The sequence below is a fragment of the Chlamydotis macqueenii genome, chromosome 16 (genome assembly GCF_036417535.1).
Source record: "Chlamydotis macqueenii isolate bChlMac1 chromosome 16, bChlMac1.mat, whole genome shotgun sequence".
NCBI classification, from domain to species: domain Eukaryota; kingdom Metazoa; phylum Chordata; class Aves; order Otidiformes; family Otididae; genus Chlamydotis; species Chlamydotis macqueenii.
In genome coordinates, this window is record NC_141571.1 from 10139924 (window position 1) to 10162503 (window position 22580).

Sequence of the window (22580 nt, forward strand, 5' to 3'; positions counted from 1 at the left end):
ATAGAGAAGTTTTATGTGCCAGCTGAGAGAGGGTTGTGATAATGTAATTTTTAGATGTAAGTGCATCTAAGCCTTTCAGATGGGTAGCCTTCACTCCTTTTAGCACTGAAGTCAGGGAGAGTGCTCAGCATTTCTATCAAAGCCCAAACTCTGGGAGACCTGGGCAGTCAGACCTAAAAGAAGTCAGGTAAAACACTTTTTCTCAAACAACGCTGTTTGCAAAACTGGTACAGAGAATGCCAAATTTTACGAATGACCTTTTAGAACTACTTTCTGCTTTCAATGTTGAACACATCCATTTTGTCTTTGCATTTATAGGCCTCCTTTTTTTCCTCATATATTTGAGCTCCAGATAATTATTCTAATTAAAAATATGTAAAAACCAACTAATGCAACAGAAGTATTTTCTCTTTTGAAAACCATGGAAAATTAGCTCCAGTATCCATTACTTAGATGCCTCATGACACGTTTTTATTTTGCTTCTCTCATATTTTTGTCTTCCTGCCAATGCAAATCTCACATATTGATGGACTTCTATAGTATTTTACCTGAATACATTACATTAGCCATAAAAAGCACTATTTTATTGTACTGCTTTGGGGAAAAAAAAAAAACCCACCCAGCTAGACACTTTCTCCATTACATAGTAAGGATGCAATGCTTTAATAGCAGGAAGACAAACATTAATTTTTGCTAAATATTCTCTGTGGGTAACAGCTACCCATTTCATTATGAAACTTGTGAAGTATTATTTAGAAAACTACAGCAAAAATAATTAAAAATTAGATTGCCATACAGAAAGTTATTCCTTGAAATTAATAGTTAAAGCCCAGTCAGAGGATTGGGTATCAAAGGAAAAATATTAAAAAGAGAAATTATAAAATGTCAAAAGTGTCTCCTTTCTAAATACACAGGCACCTCAAGGTACAAAAGCACACACATCAGAAAAAAAGTGACAGATCCCTTATGAGCCTCTCTGTGATCCTACAGGTCAAACATCACTTACAAATTGAATATCTCTTAAAATCAAGGTAAACTGCTGTACAGACTATATACTGTCTATGTGCTTATCAGCAGAGAAACTTTAAAACCAATTAAACGTTATTTCCTGGACTTTTCTTTCCCTCACCTCTTTATAAGATTTGTGTTGTCCTTATGGCATGACTTCAGCACAAGCCTTCCTAAACTCACTAATGAAGGAAGATATCCATCCAAATAGTTCCTGAGAGTCTAGGTCTTGTGGCTCTCCAAATTTGACCTGTAAATTTGAAAGAGAAGAATATTTAACATTAGTATATCCAAGTAATCTAAACCATGTCCAGGCTCTTAATGAAATTAAAAGAGCAAAAGAAAAGTTAAATACTTTCAATAATAATAATAATAGTAGTATATAATAATTTGAAAACTTAGAGCTGGCTAAAATTTCCAGCAAGCTAAAATCCAAAACATCCCAAGTAAAAGTGACCCCAGGAGTTGTCATTGAACTAATTACTCCAGTAAGCTGAGTTCCTGTATAACCCAGTCTCTCTGCTGGACTATAGATCGCCAGCTGAAGAGGAGAAAAATCAGTAAATCATGCAGCTTCCTGGCTCTGCAGTTTGTTAGATGAACCCGTTCATAAAAGAAAATGCGTGCATTAGAGCAATGGTTTATATCCTACGGTGGGCATGGTAGCAGCCTGTTCAAACCAAAAACCTTTCATTTTCTGTCATTTTGCTTTGCAAACAAACGAAAATATTTATAGGGAAGCAGCCATTTTTGAGACAAAAAATAATTTATCAAAGAGCCACCTTTCCCTGTTCTTTTCTTTCCTTCACCTGAAAAAGGTGAACAGATGGAAAGTTCTTGAAAAAGAACATGAACAATACTGGCACCATGTCTACTCTGCTATAAAATGAGAGGTGAAAGGCAGTCGTACTAGAAGTTCAGTACTAGGAGAGAGATTCCTGCATTCGCTAAAATCACTTCCACACAGGTTCTCCAGTTCTAGGACAGGAAAGGATTTTTTTTATATTAATCTGTTGCTAAGGTTTAATTCAAAAGGTTTATCATCATTTTCAAAGATTCTTCCTTAATAAGGTCAATGAGTTAAAGAACGTAGCTCTGCCTGCAATGGCTTTCTAATTGAGCAGAACAAATCTAGAGAACATGCTCCAGAGGCTTCATCGAAAAGTTTAAAAGGCATCTTGTGTTGCTACAATTTCTTGGCTGTAACTGAGAGGTACTCTAATTGGGGGACGCAGCACTCCCAAGGGTGAGCTGCAATGTGGTTGCATTTCAGTATTTCAGACTGCAACCGAAATCTAGGGAATGGTTTGGACTGGTATCTGTCATTGTCTAAACATGTTCACCTGGACATCATCTAACATGTTTTTAGGAGTAAATCCTCTGCCTGGAAATCAGAAACACAGTAAAAGAAACCACTCACATGTAATCCAGTCACAAAAACTTTAACGTTAACCAGTGACACCTGATTAATAGTTTTGCCTGTTGTGTTCCTAATTGCACCTCCTGGGTGCTCCAAGCCCTTGATCTTTGGCACGCCTTGCCACTCACCCACAGTGTACCATCAGTTAAACAGTAATGAGAGAGGTATTTCCTGGAGCTAATGACCATCTGTGAGAAGCTGATAGCCCACAGCCATACCACAGGCAGTTATCCCCAATTTATTGTTCATTCCATAGAAGTGTCACATGCCAAGGTCATTATGGATTTTATAAGCAGAATATAAAAATCATAAAAGTTAGGTCCGTGGATTTTTGGTTTATGTGCAACATTATTTCCATGGCTACCTACAACACATTTCCAGATCAGATATTCCCCCACGTAAGCTGGACTATTCCTTCCTAGTGCTGTTGAGATGATAGCCTGGTCTTTGATCACCCATCCTATTTTATATTTGCTTTACATTTTTGCTGCTTTATAAATATGCAAAAAGTTCTGCCTAGCAATAACATTATTCAGAAGAAAAAAAAAAATCCATTCTAAGTGAGAGAAATATATCAAATGCCTAACTTTAGAGAATAACGGAGAAGGGGCGGGGGGGCAAAAAGCAGCTGGGTTAAAACTTGAGGAAACTTCCAGCTACACGGAAAATGAAATTCTCTTCAGATGCAAATAAAAGTCTTAGATCAGAGTTTCCAATACAAGAAAGGAAAGCAAAGAGCCTCACACAGATATCTGTAGCACAGCATCATATGTGTAATGCCTCCTGGCTAAAAGTACACGGCTGGAGAGAAACAACGTCTGTGCAGAAGGAATGACGGCGTACACGCGTGCAGGAGGGCACATCCAGCACTGTCACTGGACAGGGGACAGCTCTGCAAGCAGGACCAGCTGCATGACGCTAACTCTTTCTGAAGATGACTTTTAGGTAAAACAGATCAAATTCTTCCATACCCCATGCAAGAAGTGTCCCCCCAAAGGTTTTACAGCACAAATTTCCCCACTTTTAAATTTGGTGAATACTTTTCAACCATTTCCGTTCATGTAACTCAATCGTTCATTCTCTCATTTACATTATTTTCCACCTTTTTTCTTCTTGCTTTGTCCCATTCCTTCAACCTTTTTTGAAGGCCTGGGACAGAGTTCTTCATCTATGTGCTGCCATACAAATTTGGCTTGTTACCCTACCTTGACGCATTTTTCCCATTTGTGAAAGGATGTAAGAGACACAAAGAAGCCCTTGCACATTCTTACAGTATTACTTTTAGTAAAGCATTACTAATTAAATTTCCTTGGTCAAACATCTCACTAATCTTCACTGTCTGTTCCCAAAGGTCTTCCTGGCTGCATCTTCTGTGTAACTTTTGCCTGTCATAAAAATTCTCTGTGTCTAATCCCTCCCCCTCATACAGAAGGGGGGGGGGGGGAACCAAACCCAAAAACAAACAAACAAAAACAACAACAAAAAAAAAATCAACAAACCACCGCCACTTAAAGCTGCGTCCTAATCCCAGAACCAGGAAGTTATTCCAGTTTCAGAAAGAAATTCACATTGCATTTCAGTGAAGCTGTCCCTTTCCTTAAAACCTCCTAGTGTGACTGTTCTACTGGAGGATGATAACATAGCAGAGATCTCCTGAATTTCAATCACACTCTAAGAACATTCCTACTAAACGAGGAATCTACATGCTATGTTGTTAAAAATTGCAACATGGAGCTTTTATCATTCCTCCCGGTGTGGCCCTCTAACCCAAAAAACATTTTCTAGTGTATTGTACATAGATGGGTTGCTTCTCTTCAGAAGAAAAAATGATTGAGAAAATTAGGTCCTTCTCCAGTGCAAGTGTGGGTGAATTAATGGGAACAAACAAGAACAGACAGTTTCTTTATCAGAAATCTTCTGCCCATAGAGCTTCCTTTCTGCTCTGCCCATTTTTAGATCTGTGCTACTACTAACATCTCTATCCCTGTCTCTCTCTCACTTGAATAACAGTAGCTAAATCAATGTTTTCCATAATAGGATTTCTGTAACATCTTGAAAACATTCAACAGTTAAACTCATTGAATTTATAAAGTTGGTGAACATCTTTCTCTTTCTGATACTTGGGCCATAGACCCTCTAAAAAGTGGGCTGTAAGTCCTCAAGGGGTATAAAAGCCAGATTTTAATTCAAAATATTCCACCGCTATTAGATGTGATTTTTTTTTAAGTTTCTGTGGACAATACAACTATAAAGCATGTGGAAATACAGGAACTGCTTGCACTTCTTTCTTCCCTTTCTTTTAAAAAAGAAACGTAGATTTATTTTCATTACATTTTAATATGATACCTACCAGTATGTTGCCATAAAGCTTTTTCATTTCATCACATCTTTTTGACAGCTGGGATAGATCCCCTTCATATTTCTGAATTAAATCCTATAATAAAATAAAACTTCTTAATTTGGTATAGAAGCATAATATTAAAGCAGAAATTAAACAGCAGTGAAAACTAGATAACTCAAGTCAAAATTTTCATGTCACAAAAATTTCACATTTCACAAAAGATAAGCATACATCAAGCACATACATTTCCTTGCAAGTATTAAGACATCAAAGACAAAAAAAAAAATCTATGTTAGAGAATTTCTTACTGTATCATCCAATGACACTTCCTAAATCTATTAAAATTGACAGAACTAGATAAACAACATGAGGTCCTAATTTCCACCCACATGTGGCATAGTCTAGCCTTTTTGACTGTGAAGTAAACACTCCCAGTTTCTAGTTTTTAAGGAGTCAGAAACAAGACCTTAGAAACTTAACTTTTGAAACAAAATCTCTTTATCACAGTCCCTTTGTAATGTATACATTTATATATATGTAAATACATATACAAGACAGCTTAATATGTATTGAACAAGCATAGCGTTGAGCTCTTCCAAGGGAGAAGAAAACCTAAAACAGTGTTTAGCAGATGCCAACACCACCCAGAGTGAAACACAGCACAAAGATATCCATTTTCCCTTTGGTCTGAGGGCAGAGGAGGTTATTACAAAATCCTATATGCTCTAAAATTGCTATTATTCCATAGTGCTTATCATGGGCAAGAGTGGAACTAATTCTTCCTCATCCACTGCAGCCCATTTGCCTGTGAAGCAAAAGCAGATGGAGAAACTCTGAAAAGCCCTTCCCGTGCTGCAGTTTATGGTATAACGCTATCAGAGGGGAATAAAAGGCCACTTTCCCTCAAAGGCTCCTGACTCCCTTGTGAGGGCAGGACTCAGCACAAACCAAGCAGCTTACTCATCTTTTACCTCCAGCCCCCAGTACAGTTTTGATCATGTTACCTTTAGCTCCTTGCAGAACTGTGACTCCTGAGGCGTTGCCTTGATTGACTTGGGTTTAATAAGCCGTCTGCACTGAATAACGTTTTCCAATTCTTTTTTTAAAACTAACAAAAGAGGAAGGAAATGATAAATTTCACTAGCAGGCAGTTGTGTCCAAAGGACTGCAAATGTCTCATTTAGGAGACATGGAAAATTTAAGAGAATACATATCTATAATATGTTCACCTAGGAATATTAACTTTCCGGTTTGAAATAGGAATCGTAAAAGAGGCATGGGTCGTATGGAAAACAGTAATATGTGATCACTTCACAAGCAACTGCAGAATAATGAAGAGGTCGATAGTATAGTTATGCAGCAGCCATAAATTTGACCTTTCCTAGCTCTGAGCATTGGGATCAGCTATGAAAACAACATTCTTCAAACCTATGCTTTTCTGCAGAAAGTTCAGGGTTCCTTTAAAGATAAAAGAAAAAAAAATTCTACTCTATGTAACAATTAAGAAAATCTTGTCAGTTGGCACCAAGCACTACATCAGACTGCTACCATGGGACCTCTCATGGTGTGAAACGGGGAGAGAAGAGGATATAGCCTTGACTGCAGGGACTCGGTCCTGCACTGAGCCAGGCTGTAGTCTAGCATCTTCCCCACCTTGTGCTCATGCAATACTTGCAGCAGATGAGCCCCAGGCTGTGCCATGAACTACATGGTGAGAAAGGCTGGTTCAGTGGAATTTGGTCTATCTCTTTCCCTCTCTATCCTGGAGGATGGGAGTCAGAAGATAAGAGTGATCTACACCAGGTCCATCAGGAATCCACAGAGGGAAGAGGCCAGTCAATCTCCTCCAATTCCCATAATTTGTCTTTCCTTTGATAGAGCCAACAGTTTCTATTACCATGTCTGTTGTACCACTTTACTCATGACTTTCCAAAACTGTCTTTAAAATATTTATTGATTTTAAATTGCTAACAGCATTGTCCCTGAAGAACACAAGTGATTGAAGGTAAGTAGTGTTGTTATTAGTTACGTGCATCTCCTAAAAAGTTGACTGGAATTTCTTGGAACGGAGTAAAAATACACTTTGGTAGCCTCAAGCTACATGCCTGGCTGACTCCCAAAGCCCAGCAGAATAGGCACAAGGGTTTTTCAAACCACAAGCTGAGAGTGACTGTCATTCAGGTACATTATCAAAGGCTGAAATAAGATGTATTGGTCTGTAGTTAAAGTCAACATTCATGTCACATTTTCAAAACAAATTTTTTATAAACTTTCAACACAATACAAGTCACTTCCATCCACTCATACATCTTCTCTATCAGCTCTCAAAGAGTGCAGTCTGAATTCTGTTGTCTTCACTGGTCACCTTGTGATACTGTTCAATGGTAAGTTGCAAATGTCTCTCAAAGTCTGTCTTACATTTGAACTTTATTCTGTTCCCTCATGTTGACTTCACTAGTGCTGAACCCCTTTCTAGAGAAGGACACTAGTTTGGTTCAAAGAAATTATTGAACTTTAGGACTGAACTGTAGGAAGTTCTCTCCTGCTGCATTGCCTGCTTTCAGAGACTCCGCTGCAGCTGTAACTTTGACAGAGCACTTGTATCACCAAACATTTGTAGTCTATGATAAACTTTATTTACCACGGGCAGTATATTTTTTCTATTTCTAAACCACCTGGACACACTTTAATATTTCTTTTTTAAAAATTCTTCACAGTAATGTGGCAGGTTAAGTATCACCATAGCAACACTTTACCTCAATGTTTTGAACCTTTACTTGACTTTACAAACTACAAAAGTGCAATGAAAACCTGTTCCAAATGACTGCACAACATATGAAAATCTTTCTCTGAATTTAGAAACCACATTTACATACCATCAACTTCAGCGCTGAGGCCCTTCATGGAAGCTGGAAAGGAAGAGAGAGGGGGAAAAAAATGCTAATAAGCATCATTCATATTGTGAGGATGGGACTTTCCACAAAAGTTGAAGGACTTCATGTTTTATTTGTAGATATTTTTTTTCCCCTCCCTCCTCTTACCATCAGGAACAGCTTCAAATTCTGTCAGCTCCTCAGAAAATTTAGCCAAATCAGGCTCATGTAAGAAGATCTGTTCCACAAGGGCATGAAGCAAGGTGAATGTCCTCTCCTTACCCCGCAACAGGGATAACTGCAAATAGAGTAGAGCAATAATTGACAGACTGAGCTATTATACTTTAAAAAAAAAAGAGGAAAAGAAAAAGAAAAAGAAACAGCAGGGATGTTGATAGCTCCCAGGTAAATTTGACAAGAATAGAAAACATAATTAAATTAAACAACTTCTTTCCAATCTGCCATTTCACAGACATTCTTGATCAAGATCAGCTTTACAGTTTCATATCCGTTGACCTTCCTTGTTCTTTTGTGTCTTCTTACTCACAGGGGTCTTTTTTTAACTTAAGGTATCCTAATTAATTGCAACTCATTTTGGACCTCCAAACACAGTCCTTATTCCTTTCCACTTAAAAGCAGTGTGCTGTATTCACGGAGATAGTAAAGTTCTGTAATTGAATCTGGGAAGATGCTCTGTGGCAGAAAATTATTTTGTAGGCATTTTTAATTATGATAGATGCAGTATTACAGCCATTATATATAAAGAAAACTCAAGTTGTGTCTCGGAATCGTCACTAGAGTTATAAATCACTCACTCATATACTAAAGTCTCCAGATGGGAAAGATACTTTACAAAAACAAAATAAAAATTCTTCTTTCTTCTATTTACAGATCAGGTATATCTTACAATAGTGTTAAAGGTACAAGGCAGCTTAGGAAATCTGTATCTCTTTCTTGCTTTTTAGGATAAGAGTATGATGCTCTCCCTTGTTGGGTGCAGGAGGGGGAAGAAACCCTGTGCTCAGCAGCAGCATCTGGTAAATTCTAAATAAGAGAGGAAAGCTCAGTCTGATATCATGCAAGTGGTCGGTCAGTGAAGAGATCGTTAAAGAGCTAAGAGCAAGATGATGCTTCTTGTAGAGCAGTTCTCTACAGGGAAAGAGTAAAGATCACAACTGCCACCTTCATCCCCTGTTCAGTCATCCAGCAGAGCAATGATCATAGAATGGTTTGGGTTGGAAGGCACCTTTAAAGGTCATCTAGTCCAACCCCCGTAATGATGGGGGCATTAAAACTGTTGCAGGCAAATTTCACTCCCTTTGAATTCATTAATTTCTTTACATTCTGCTTTTGAAACTTTACCTTAAAATGGCATTGTACCACTTGTTGCAAAAGACCTTTGCAACTAAGAAATTACTCCAGTGCCGTAAAAGTGCAATTACCATGGAAGAAATGCTGTAGTTAGAGCCTCTGACCACAGTGAAATGAAGAGGACCCATACAACAGCGCTCTGCACAAAACTGCAAAATACAATTTATCTAAACTTGCATCTAACCAGAGGCCTGCGGCTCAGATGCCTCTTCAAGCCAGGGAATCTCAATATCAAGGCAGTCAGCATTTTGATGTTCTACCTCATTAGAAACACAGTGCGTTCAACACCACAATGCCCCCATCCAGCCAGCGCTGCTGTCTGAAATGGGGAAATGCATCTTGTTATAACAGACATTAGAGAATACATTGCTAAAGAGGATTTTGTTTCTAGTGTAACCAAGAGCAGATGTTAAAATGTTAGCTACTCATTAAAAATGATTGCCTTTTCCCCACATTCAGGGCAAAACTGAGTTAATATTAATGGCTGACATAGCTTATAATATGATAATTTTAATGACAAGAAAAATATTTACTCACTTTAGTCAAAGATGACAATTGAAATCCTTTAGCCTTCTCTTTTCCAGCCTTTTCGTTTAAATGGTTCCCAATGGCTAAAATGTACTCCAAGACAGCAACAAATTTCTGGCTGGATTGCAGCTGCTTACTCGCTTGGATTTTCTGATTTACTAGCTGAAAGACACAAATCTTCCTTCAGTTCAAGTTGAAAATGTGAGTAAATCAATAGTGCCTATACCTTCCCTTGGTCTAAAGCCTCATCGTGCCCACCTGAAGCGAGTCACACTTTGGGTGATGGATACCTCCCTTTTCAGCTTCCCTGGGGAACAGCCCAGGGGAAGCACCAGTGAAAAGTCTCCCACCAAGATAAAGCTGGTGTTGGCACCGTTACCCTGCCGCGGATGAAGGCCACATCCTTTCCGGCTGCCAAACCAGCCCTGCCAAAATGACTTCAACCTCATCTCTTAAAAACGCTTCTGAAGAAAAAGTGGTTTGAATGCACCAGATTGCACCAAATGTCAGGCATCAGGGGAAGCAGATAGCCTGAAGCGTGGTATAAGTTTTCCATCTTTCACCTCCTCCCTTCTGTGTATACCAGCTGAAGACTGTTATCTGATCAAAATTCTTAGCATGGTTTCCCCACAAGAAATAATTTCCTATAATCAAACTCAGTATCAATTTCTATTTTCCTAAGGAAACCACCTCCCTTCGAGGGCTATAGACACAAGAGGTGGTTTTGTTTTAAATTAGGAAACGTATATTTTTTTTAGCACCACACCTCTCTTCATCAGTCACCAACACACAAATTTAAAAACAAGGAAAGGATGAAACATGCGGGAGAGCTGAAAGCCATTGCTAAAACACTTATAGCACATCACAGCCCAGAGGGTGCTGAAAACCAATATTCAGATTGTTCCATAGAATTTTAGGTGTATAATCTATGATTTACAAACACGTGTTAGCGTGCATAAATAAGAAAACACTTAGACAACTAATCAGCTCTTCAATTAATATTAAGTGTCCTTCAAAGCACACAGCATATATAATAGCTTCCAAATATTCAAATATTTGGTTTCAGTGGAGGACAGCAAAGGTGAGGCATTGTATCAGGCAGGGTCAGAAATCTGTGCATCCCCCCAGCATTTTCCATCTGTTCCTCTCCTGAGTTTTGTTCACTGTTACTATGGTTTTAATTACAGCTAGACAAAGGATAACAACTTGGACTTGCAGAACTTTCAAATTTTGTTTTCATTCCCTTGTAAAATGAGAGTGAAACCTTTGAAACATTTTCATAGAAACAGATTGTGTTCAAATACTTTGTTTTGAATCAAAGCATATACAAACTCTGGCAGGTAAGACAGTGGTTTGAAATAGGAAGACCAGTCCATGAAACTGGAACAGTTCATTTACATCCCTCCCACCCCTAGGTCATGTTGAAAAAGGCAGAGAGGGACTTGAACTCTGGTTTGCAACATTTCAATCTGATGCTGTAATCCTTAGGGTGAATAGCCTCCTTCAGTCGTCTGAAAATAGTAAATGTCTATGAGATGCTGGTCGAATGAACTTGCTCTAAGTATCTGTGACTTTAGATTGATTCTTTCAGCTTGTGGGGCATGAACTTTCCCACAAAAGGAACTGGATTTTAATGGTGAAATTCACTTCTGTCTTATCATTGACCAAAGAAAGAGAAAAGATTAACAACTTCAAATAAAAATTTGAAAAGTTTTTCCTGTTCTTTTCTCCATCCTTTGTGGATGTCTGTTCCACTGCCAGACACATTAGCAACTGCTTCTTGAACCGTAGTGGGATAAGGATGGTATTAAATGCACATACATGTATATACACACACATCATAGTCCTCATTTGTCTCAATTTTTTTCCTGTGTGTTTCGTTTTGAACCAGTACTGTGGAATACTATCATTAACAAAACACAATAAATTTAATTGCATTCCCAAAAGTATTGCAAATGCACCAGCCGATAGTGACACTGTATTTCAGATGTAGCCCATCTCAAACAGTTTCATGTCACTTACAATTCGTTGGCTATCAAAGCCATGACCTATAGAGATTTTTTTAAAAACTGTTTTAAGCTTTTGCTTGTTACTTTTCAACACTGCCATGAAATGTTTGGGGTTTTTTTATACACTAGGCTGCCTGGATTATTAGACTATGAATTGCTCACATTATGGACTAAGAGATGTTTTGCTATAGGAAAAAAAAAATTTAAAAAAGGATAAAAACAAAACAAAACTTCCCCAACTACACAACTTTGACATCTGCATTGAGGCCACTTAGCCCTCTACCCCGACTGGCAGATTTTGATTATAAACATGCTGTGAAGGAGTTCTGTTACTTACAGGTTCCAGATCTCTCATGCTCACAGGGAGCTCACGTATGGCAAGCAGGAGATCCAATCTCTGGCCTAAGTGGGGGATTTTACACATCTGCATAGAATTGAACATAAAAGGAACAGTTAAAAAAAATAGTTAAATGCATATAATTTTACATTAAAGACTGTGGAAATCTAACTCAGAATAAATCAGCTCCCACTCTGGAGGAAAGGGAGGGCATGTGACTTGGAGAAGCAGAGAGATCCATGCAGTTCTCTTCATAACATCTACCTGACTCAACTCTTCATCAGATAAATCCTCTTATATTGATTCTGGCTAGATTGTAAATTTAAGTTTCAAACAACAGTAGTTTTACCTAAAAGAGTGTGTGAGAAATAGCATATGGTGTCTTTTAATGCTGTGCCTTCTTACCTCTAACATAAACTGATCAACCACATGCAGCTCTGAAGGAGACCCCTTGAATGACAGGTACCTTTCTGCGTCTTTTGGTGTTGGCATGTATCTGTAAAACAGGAAATGAAAATTAGATGTCTTCTTCCTCTTCATTCTGTGTTGTTGTAACATAAAACAATCATTCCATCCATGCATCGGAATTTCTTACTGTTTAATGTGGTTTACGTATCGCATATTGATTCTTTAACTATTGGAACTTTATAGACATTCAAGCCACCTGTGCAACAGAAAGCAAAAATGATCTGCAGATATATCGGGGTATCTGGAAATGCTTATATATACATAAGGCTTGAAAATATCAGCCAGTAGTGTTCACCTGCAGGTCTACAGACCATTTACAATGGGCATGGGCTATTTTGGAAAAGGTAAAACCATGCGACAGAGGAGTTAAGGCCATAATTTCCAAAGAGGTTCATTAATTCTGTGCTTGAAACATACGTGCTTTGTTTTCATTGCTTGGATGAATATATCTGACAAATTTTACAAAGCACCTACAAACAATATACACTTTTTGAGCAGTTGTGGCCATGCTGGCTCAGCTTCTCTGCAGCAATAACTTCTTTGAAAAACTAGCACAAAAACAGAGCAGGCTCGTGCTGCGGTGTGATTAACCAGTGGTCCCATGGTCCAACCGACTGTACCTCTAAAACTTTTTAAATTGTCCATTAAACAAGAGTGGGCAATGGCATTTCTGTCTAAGTGCTGCATTGCACCCAACATCCATTTCTCGTATTTGTTACGATAGCGTCTAACACAGACCCACGACTTTCTTCCCTCTGCATAAGGCAACAGAATATTCTCCCACAGCACTCCAGAGCTGCAGATTTTTAGAAAACTGACATTTTTAAATATGCCTCCATCTGAAAAAATAAACACACCACCACAGTTCTCCTCCTTTGGGGATCTTCCTGCCTGACTGATACACTATGGGAATTCATAGGATATCTTAAGAAAAATGAAATCGATGTTATAGCTAACATATGAGGAGTGTTAAGAATCTTAAATAAATATTGAGGTCTCCTATCTTCTCTTCTTTCTCTGCCAACAATCTACTAAATTTGTAGCATGTGTGATTAAACATTCATGGGGATAGATATACATTTTCATTAAAAGTAAGGGAATTGATTCAAAGATGGAAAAATAAATCAAAGATTTTAGTATGTTAAATACAGGACAAACAGATTTTTTTTTTTACTGTTGTCAATAATTTAATATGACATTTCAATTAAATAATTGCTGAGTTTTGAATTATTAATTCTATATTAAAGCTGATTATGAAATTTTCCATTCATCACCCTTCATCATCAAGAAAAAAAATGAATTCATATTTTAAAATAACAGTTATCTATTGGCAAATGAAAGGGGTTTTTATTTATAATGAAAAATAGTTTGACTTTCAAAGCAAATTCAAATAATTTTTTTTTAAAGCTGACAGCACATATCTTCATTTAATCGGAAGTCTGATATTCCATCAAATTGTTTTAATGTATTATGTATATTAAATGAAACTAGCAGATTATCTAGAAAGTTTAAAGCTTAAAGCATTAACAATGGAAGCTGTGGAAAAGGAAGCACAAGAATATGTGAATGCATTCCATAAATATCTTTTTACATGAATGCAACTCTAATGGAATTTGTGCAATGAAAAAATCTCCCACTGTTCTGAAAAATTACGTTTATAGAGACAAACAGTGCTTTGCTACTGATTTTAAGACGTCAGAATAAAGAATCATTCACAGAACTCTGGAAATAAGTTCTCAAGTTTCTAATAATATTCCACCACCTCCACAAACCTTCATTGGATACACAAGCAGAACATTTTGCTCTCTGGTCACAATCTGGAGACTATGATCTTGGTTTTAGCTTTAAATATTTTTCATTCTACAATAGTAGAATTTAGTCTTCCTGCTCAGGCTTAGACAGTATGACAGGTATAATTTGCACAGAAAGGAATTTTCCAGTGCCTGACTCTCCTGTTTAAACTCCTGTCATGATCACAGGTTCTCAATTAACTGAAGGCCACAGGTTTCAATGGTAAAATTTTCCACACCACCTAAATCAAGTGGAAAGGTCTTCAAAAGTGCTAAGTGTCCCGATACTTCTATTGTACCAAGTCCACTACAGTGCCTTGTACAAGACAGACTTCTGGGTTTCAAGATAAGCGTCTGCTCCTTCGATGCGATGTCTGAATGGGAGCCGTAAGGCACTGAACTGCCTTGGAAATCCAACCCTCAGTTCTGAAATGCATCTCATCTATTTCAGTAACACTTTAAATAATCGTTGGAGTGGAAAAAAAATTATCTTGCTTTCACTACAATTTGTACCTGCATTCCCAGATTTTGGCAATAAATGAGAATCTCAGGAACAGAATCGTTGATCCTATATAGCATATAGCAATGCAGCATCCAATATAGCTTACACGTTCCATTGCCAGAAAAATTTCCTCAGTATTATTGCTATCAAAGGAAGACTCTGAAATCTTCAAGAAAAAGATAAAATCTTTCAAGCATCATTGCCATCATTATTATTATTATTATTATTGTTGTCTGATGGCAAAGAGCCCAGATGCTGTAAATCAGTGATCTCAGGGGCATTACACTGATTTCAACAGCACGGAGATCCTGGACTGGATCTGCAGTGCTGTATTAGGGCTCGAACAGCAGAGCATGTTCAGTGTTTTTCTTCAAACCCAGGTGCGAGCAGAGGCTGCTGTCGTAAACGGGGCTGGTTGGACCCCCAGCACTCGGCCATGCTGCGGGACTGGAGGCATTTCCTTACTTTGCAGCTCCAGCCGTTTGGTTCTCCAGCCACACGTCTACCAGGAGAGCACTCTCGGTGTCCAAGACATTTCACTGCAGTTATCTTCTGACCAATTTCATCACTGCAATTAGAAACTGCAGTACTGCACTTTCTTATATATGTATATATATAAAAGAAAGTATATCTAAAACATTTAAATACTCAGTGTCTTGTCCATGTCCCTTCATACTTCAGGCAAGCTCTGTACAAGCCATCTCAGAGAACGGCATTAATTCATGTACGTGTTACACATCTGATCTTCCTGTTCACTTTCTAAGTAGAGACATAATTCTGCAGACTTTAACATTACTGTTGATGTACTGATTAGGATAAGGATTTAAAGGTCAAAATTAAACTAATTCCACAAGAAGTAGAAACATCAGTTATTTACTTCCTCACTTTCTTTGCCAGGCTCATCTTTTTCCTAGCTCACTTTAGCAAAACACTCAGATTTTTTTTTTCTCATTTTGAAGCAAGAAAGTTTCACATCAAGTTTTCGTATGAAGATATTTAACAAAATGGCCCAAGTATCACACATGGATTGGGATGTATAATGGCTACTACTCTAGGATCCCACTTCTTTCCTTTCTTTCTATGTCTTTGTTCTGGTTTTGTTAGTGAGGGGGGGCCTAAGGTGGTAGCTTCTGTAGGAAACTGCTAGAAGTCGCTCCCCTTTGTTCAGTGGACTCGGCCGGGCCTAGGGCGGACCTGCTGCTGGCCAAGGCCGAGCCAATTGGTAGCAGAATGTCCCGTGATAACGCCTCTGCAATAACGTATTTAAGTAGGGGAAAACAGGAAAAAGAGGAGGAGAAGATGTGAAGCAGCTGAGCGGGGGGCAGAGAGGGGGAGGCGCGAGCCTCATGGGCCTTGCAGGCCTCACCCTCTGGCCTCCCACCGGGCAGCCGACTGGGCCCAACTCGGCCCGGCCCGGCTGCAAGAAGTGGAGAGGAGATGAGAAGTGAATAAGATGTAAAAAAGATCCTGAGAGGCATCTGCCAGCCTGTTGTGAGGAACGGCTGCAGACACCAAGGTCAGTGAAGAAGGAGGGGGAGGAGTAATATGGCTCCTGGCCAAGATTCCTCTGCAACTCATGGTGAAGACCATGGTGGAGCGGGTTGTCCCCCTGCAGCCCATGGAGGTCCACGGAGGGGCAGAGATCCACCTGCAGCCCGTGGAGGACCCCACGCCGGAGCAGATGGAGGCCTGAAGGCGGCTGTGGCCCGTGGAGGGCCCACTGGGACAGCTGTTCTAGAGGGACTGCACCCCGTGGAAGAGATGACCCACGCCGGAGCAGTTTCTCGAAGGACTGTGGCCCGTGGGAGGGACCCCACGCTGGAGCAGAGGAGGAATGCGAGGAGTTCTTCCCCCGACGATGATACAGCGGCGTAAAACAACGCGTGATGAACTGACCGCGACCCCCATTCCCTTTTCCCCCCCCGTGCCGCTCGGGAGGGGAAGGTAGTAGAGATAATGTTAAGCTCGGGAAGAGGGAGGGGTGGGGGGAGGTTATCTTGTTCCCTGTCTCATTCTCCTGCTAATTTTAGAAATAAATGAATAGTTTTCCCCAAGTCGAGTCTGTTTTGCCCGTGACGGTAACTTTAAGGATTTCTCCCCGTCCTTATCTCAAACCTTGAGCTGTTTTTCTTATATCATCTCCCCCTATTCTCTCGGAGGGTGGGGGGAGTGAGAGAGAGACTGCATAGTCTGGTCCCGATCGGGGCTGAACTACGACAGTCTTAAACTATTCAGAGATACAATCCAGTTCCTACAAATTTCACATGCCAATAGAATCATAGAATCATAGAATGGTTAGGGTTGGAAGGGACCTTCAAAGGTCATCTAGTCCAACCCCCCTGCAAGGAGCAGGGACATCCCTGACTAGATCAGGTTGCTCAGAGCCTCATCCAGCCTGGCCTTGAACGTTTCCAGAGATGGGGCCTCCACAACCTTTCTGGGCAACCTGTTCCAGTGTTCTATAACTCGCATCGTAAAAAATTTTTTCCTAATTTCTAATCTAAATCTACCCCCCTCTATTTTAAAACCATTACCCCTCGTCCTATCGCAACAGGCCCTACTAAACAGCCTTTCCCCATCTTTCTTGTAGGCCCCCTTGAGGTACTGGAAGACCGCTATCAGGTCTCCCCGGAGCCTCCTCTTCTCCAGGCTGAACAGCCCCAACTCTCTCAGCCTGTCCTCATAAGAGAGGTGCTCCAGCCCTTTTATCATCTTCGTGGCCCTCCTCTGGACCTTCTCCAGCTGGTCCATGTCCTTCTTGTGCTGGGGCCTCCAGAACTGGACACAGTACTCCAGGTGGGGTCTCACCAGGGCAGAGTAGAGGGGGAGAATCACCTCCCTCGACCTGCTGGCCACGCTTCTCTTGATGCGGCCCAGGATGCGGTTGGCCTTCTTGGCTGCAAGGGCGCATTGCCAGCTCATGTTGAGCTTCTCATCCACCAGCTCTCCCAAGTCCTTCTCCTCAGGGCTGCTCTCAATCCATTCCCCGCCCAGCCTGTATTTGTGCCTGGAATTGCCATGACACCCAGGTGCAGGACCTTGCACTTGGCCTGGTTGAACTTCATGAGGTTGGCATGGGCCCACCTCTCCAGCCTGTCAAGGTCCCTCTGGATGGCATCCCTCCCTTCCAGTGTGTCGACGGCACCACACAACTTGGTGTCGTCGGCGAACTTGCTGAGGGTGCACTCTATCCCACTGTCCATGTTGCCGACAAAGATGTTGAACAGGGCCGGGCCCAGCACGGACCCCTGAGGGACGCCACTCGTGACCAGTCTCCACATGGACATTGAGCCATTGACCACCACTCTCTGAGTGCGGCCATCCAGCCAACTCCTTATCCACCGAGTGGTCCGTCCATCAAACCCATGTCTCTCTAGTTTAGAGAGAAGGATGTCATGCGGGACAGTGTCAAAAGCTTTGCACAAGTCCAGGTAGATGATGTCAGTTGCTCGTCCCTTGTCCACCGATGCCGTCACCCCATCATAGAAGGCCACCAAATTGGTCAGGCGTGATCTGCCCTTGGTGAAGCCATGTTGGCTGACACCAACCACCTCCTTGCTCTCCATGTGCCTTAGCGTGGTTTCCAGGAGAATCTGCTCCATGACCTTGCCAGGCACAGAGGTGAGGCTGACCGGCCTGTAGTTACTTGGGTCTTCCTTATTCCCCTTTTTAAAAATTGGGGTTATGTTCCCTCTCTTCCAGTCATCAGGGACCTCACCAGACTGCCACGACTTCTCAAATACGATAGCCAGTGGCTTGGCAACTTCATCCGCCAGTTCCCTCAGGACCCGTGGATGGATCTCATCAGGACCCATGGACTTGTGCACCTTCAGGTTCCTTAGATGATCCCTAACCTGCTCTTCGAGTACAATGGGCAGTAGCTTGCTTACACTCCTGAAATCTATTTTTCTCAATATAGTAATTCAACTTCAAAGATAGAGAAATTTGGATTCTGCTTTAAACCCACAAATCTCTGCCACTCAGAAATACTGATATTCTTAACATCCCATCATCTCATGAAGCTCCTTTAACACTTGTCTGCCTTCCTCCTCTCCAAATCAATTTTAAATCTTTCCTTTCTGATCCCACAATAGATGGTAAGGCTGTAGTAAGAGATGTTGTAAAGTTTTCTCATCAAGTTACACCTGCTCACTGCCACAATTTATTATTTTACTAACTCTGCTCCTTGTAACTAGTTCACAAAACCATGTAAGATTTGCTGTTATTTCTTGCAATCCCCTTTCCTACACAACATGGGAAAAGTGACATTTTGCGGGTGTACTCTAAAATCTCAGTTGCAAGGACTAAGATTTCTGTGTGCAACCCTAATATTCTATTCACAGCCAGAATAGATTCTATGCCTCAGTAGCATCTTTCCCAAATTTCACATTATTTGTGGAAGATTATGCCTTGCCCAAAAGGTAGCCTATATTATAAACAAATAATTGAACGCCCAAAAATTACCTTCTTAGTGCTGCAATCTGCTCATCTGTAAGTCCACCGCTCTCTTCATGTATAATGTATAGTTTTTCTTTCAGCTCACTTGGTTTTATACGGAAGCTTTTAAGAAAAATATCTGGAGGAAAATTATCCTTAGATTACTTGGAAGAAAATTCTCAAGGGAAGGAAAAATCACCAAAACATTTCATATTTACTTTCCAGATTTAAAAAAAAAAAAAAAAAAAAAAGAAAAGAAAAGAAAAAAACCCAAAATACTTAGTAGCTGCTTATGTTAAGGTAAAAAGTCAGTCTTAGTCTTTTCTTTATGTATATATATCAGTAGTCAAGCAAAAATATACTCCTGTCAGAACATAGTCAATGCTTAAGACAGAACTATCAAGATACTGTTATCAGAAGGTACACAGTACTTGCTCATATATATTTCTCTTGTACTCAGCTCAACAGTCAAAATATTTTTTTCCAAACAACAATACAATGTATTGGCACGTCATAGTATTTTGAAGGTCAAAGAAATTAAATTTTGCATTTGTTTTTATTTTGTTTACTTGCTTTGTTTAATTTCCAGGGTTCAAAAGAAGGTATTTAGAGTCCATGCAAGAAAAATTACTCCTAAAATGAAAGCAACCTGGGAAACAGAAATGCTCACTTCTTCCACACCACCTGGTATTCTAAAATCTGACTAAGAGTTTAACATTTAAGACTTCTGTGCTGACATGGGGCTGGCTCATGATATGCACTATGATAGGAAAATGGAAATAAAAAGTCCCTTCCCCAAACAGGTGAAGAACCATTTGTAATGCTGTTGCTCCCAAAAGGACCACTTTGTCTTGTCAGTTATTCTTTAATTTCCATCTGTCTCCATCATTGTTATGACAGGATGAAGGAAAAAAGGAAGCACAAGGAAGTGAACAAAGGGCATCAGCAGAGAAAGCAAAAAGGTTTAAGTGCTTCTCCATGTTGGCATGAAACTTGTCCTGCTATGAGTCTCTGCTATGACAGAACACCTCCAAGCAGCATAAGAGGATTGGAAAGGAGAATTCATTATGGATGTGTATGTTTTACTTTTTTTTTTCCTCCAATTCTAAAAAGGAACAGTTTTTCAGAGTATAGGAACCTGCTGTGGCCCATACCAGCTATTAATTGTTCTTAGGAGACTGTTGGCCAATGGACTGTATATCATTTATTCTTCCTCTGACACACTTTCCACCCTTTTAATTTTGTTATAAGATCTAGCTTTAGTGCTGAGCCTAGCAGAATCTTCCCTTTTTCCTTCTTATGCTTTTTATGCCTTATATCTTTTACTTCTCTACGCCTTTTGAACCCTGTGTGTCTTCAGATGTGGTGATGTCTACAGACCGTAACAGAGTGAATAACTCATAGTAAAATGGTGATTTTAAAATTTTCACAACTTGTCTACAAAGGATTTAACATTTTCTTGAACATTTTCAGTAGTTAAAATTAGCCACTGAATACATTCTAGTCATCAAACTTTCCCAAAGTATTTCCCTAGGCAAAATAAGAATTGTATATATGAGAAACTGGATCTCATAAAGAGAAACAGGCACCAATCAAGTCACAGAACCTGGTATTTTGGCTCCTAAGTCAGTTTGACCCTCTGGATCCTTGGGTTAACATATACGTTGTAGTGTCTTGGATTAACATATACATTGTAGTGTCTCCCAAATTTTTTCCATTGGAAATCTGAGGATGTTTTTCTTGTCCCTCTCTATCTGTTCTCTACTTGGCAGAATTTCATTTTGTCTACAAGAATCCACTAGATAACTTAGCTTTTATTTGCATTTTCTCATACATTTGGCTTCAATTTAGTGTGTAGATCTTCTTTCAGAACTCTCATTTTTCTCTTGTGTTCAGAAACTCACTCAAATTCTCAAGAAATTTTAACCTACTGGCATTTTTGAGCTTCATCTCTTTATTTGTTAATTTAAGAACTGTGGTTTGAAGCACTTGCAGGAAGATTAATCAGAATTCTCAGGATCAAATTAACTTTTGATCTAAGTAATGTCCATTATAATAAGTACATGCCAAAAATCTCACTGATGGGACTTTAAGATTAAGAAACAGATGTAGAATGTCTCAATGAAAAAAAGTTGTAAGAGGAACAGGATCAAAAGGAAGAATATTCCCATTTGCAAACCAAAAGAAAAATTTCCTCAAAGAAACTGCAATAATTTAGTAGATAAGAGATACTATTATAGGATTCTTTTTATCTGCAACAGCCCTTTCATATCACCCACTTCCTTTTAACCCTTCAAATTGTTTGTAAATGGATGCAATAATTCCAACAAGTTATCTCCAGTTACAGTTCCCGATTAAAATTTTACATTATCTCCAAAATATATTATTTCTTACCAATAATCATAAAGATTAAATCATTAAAACTTCAAAATTAACTGCCCCAAGTTCTTCACACATGTAACATTTCTTAAAATACCTCTAGGTTATAGAACTTCTTTGGAAAGCTGTAGTAGAAATCAAAGTGGTCTTTGAAGAACAACTACTATTGCTCCTTTAATATCTACCACTTCTCAAAGTAATTGAAAGACCTTTACATCATTTTATTAGTAAGACCAGAACTGTATGTTGACCTGCTTCATTAGTTGTGAAAGACCATTCTAGGTCAGGTCTTTGGCAGAATCATACTTGGGATGTGAGAGGGAAGGATCCTGTTCATGATCATTCAAGACAGCCGTCCACAGTCTAAGCTATCAGCCAGAGAAAGGCCAAGAGAGTTCCTGTGACCTGGCTTGTAGCTGCCTCAGAGGCTTCTTACACCCACTCATCTACACCTACATGAATATTCTTGAACTCAATGTAGGAGAAAGACTGAGCACAGAACTCAAAGTTCTGGCTACCAAGCTGTTTCTGCCCACAAAATTTGAGAAGCTTTGAAGTCAGAGTCTTAACATTGATTTCATAGGTGTCATATGTGATTTTACATGTATGCCCTAAGACAACAGCATTGCAGCTCAATGGCACATCCAGATGTTTTGTACAAGAGGAGAAGCTTGGTGCTTCTACTGTACATCATTAAGGACCACATTTAGAGCAACTCAGCCACGAGATCTATTTTTATAAATGAGTAAAGGAGCACTGAATGAAAAGATTATTTAAACACAAGCTTGTCTCATTGCCTTTCTGTTGCAGAAAGTACAAATAGAAAATGCATGCAGTGCTCACCCCGGGCTTCCAGATAGCAGTACACAGTTCTTATTAATACACTTACTGAAGTTGTGTGCAACTTTTTGATCTAACATGATGTGCTGATTCACTGAATGTTCGTTGCTCGAAAATACTGCCATGTCCTGGATCTGGAACTGATCACAGAGTCTGGATACATCTATTTTTTTCTTGCACGGGTCACATGATCCCCAGACAGATTTTGGAATCTAAAAATATAGGAGTGACAGGGTAAACAAAAAGCCAAAAGAACAGAGGCATTTTGTTCCATCCA

General features: G+C 39.6%; 1 protein-coding gene across 1 annotated transcript in view; it reads right to left on the minus strand.

Moving 5' to 3' along the window:
• LOC104479141 (uncharacterized) overlaps positions 1–22580 on the minus strand; it is a 45808-nt gene that overhangs the window by 1306 nt on the left and 21922 nt on the right. Inside the window, exons 8-17 of the mRNA XM_086760729.1 lie at positions 22353–22515; positions 19112–19223; positions 12293–12383; positions 11888–11974; positions 9551–9703; positions 7811–7940; positions 7646–7678; positions 5774–5877; positions 4779–4862; positions 1130–1258 (exon numbers count right to left, since the gene is read on the minus strand). Coding sequence (XP_086616855.1) covers positions 1154–1258; positions 4779–4862; positions 5774–5877; positions 7646–7678; positions 7811–7940; positions 9551–9703; positions 11888–11974; positions 12293–12383; positions 19112–19223; positions 22353–22515 — 1062 coding nt within the window. The 3' untranslated portion in view covers positions 1130–1153. The remainder of the gene's footprint in view (positions 1–1129; positions 1259–4778; positions 4863–5773; positions 5878–7645; positions 7679–7810; positions 7941–9550; positions 9704–11887; positions 11975–12292; positions 12384–19111; positions 19224–22352; positions 22516–22580) is intronic.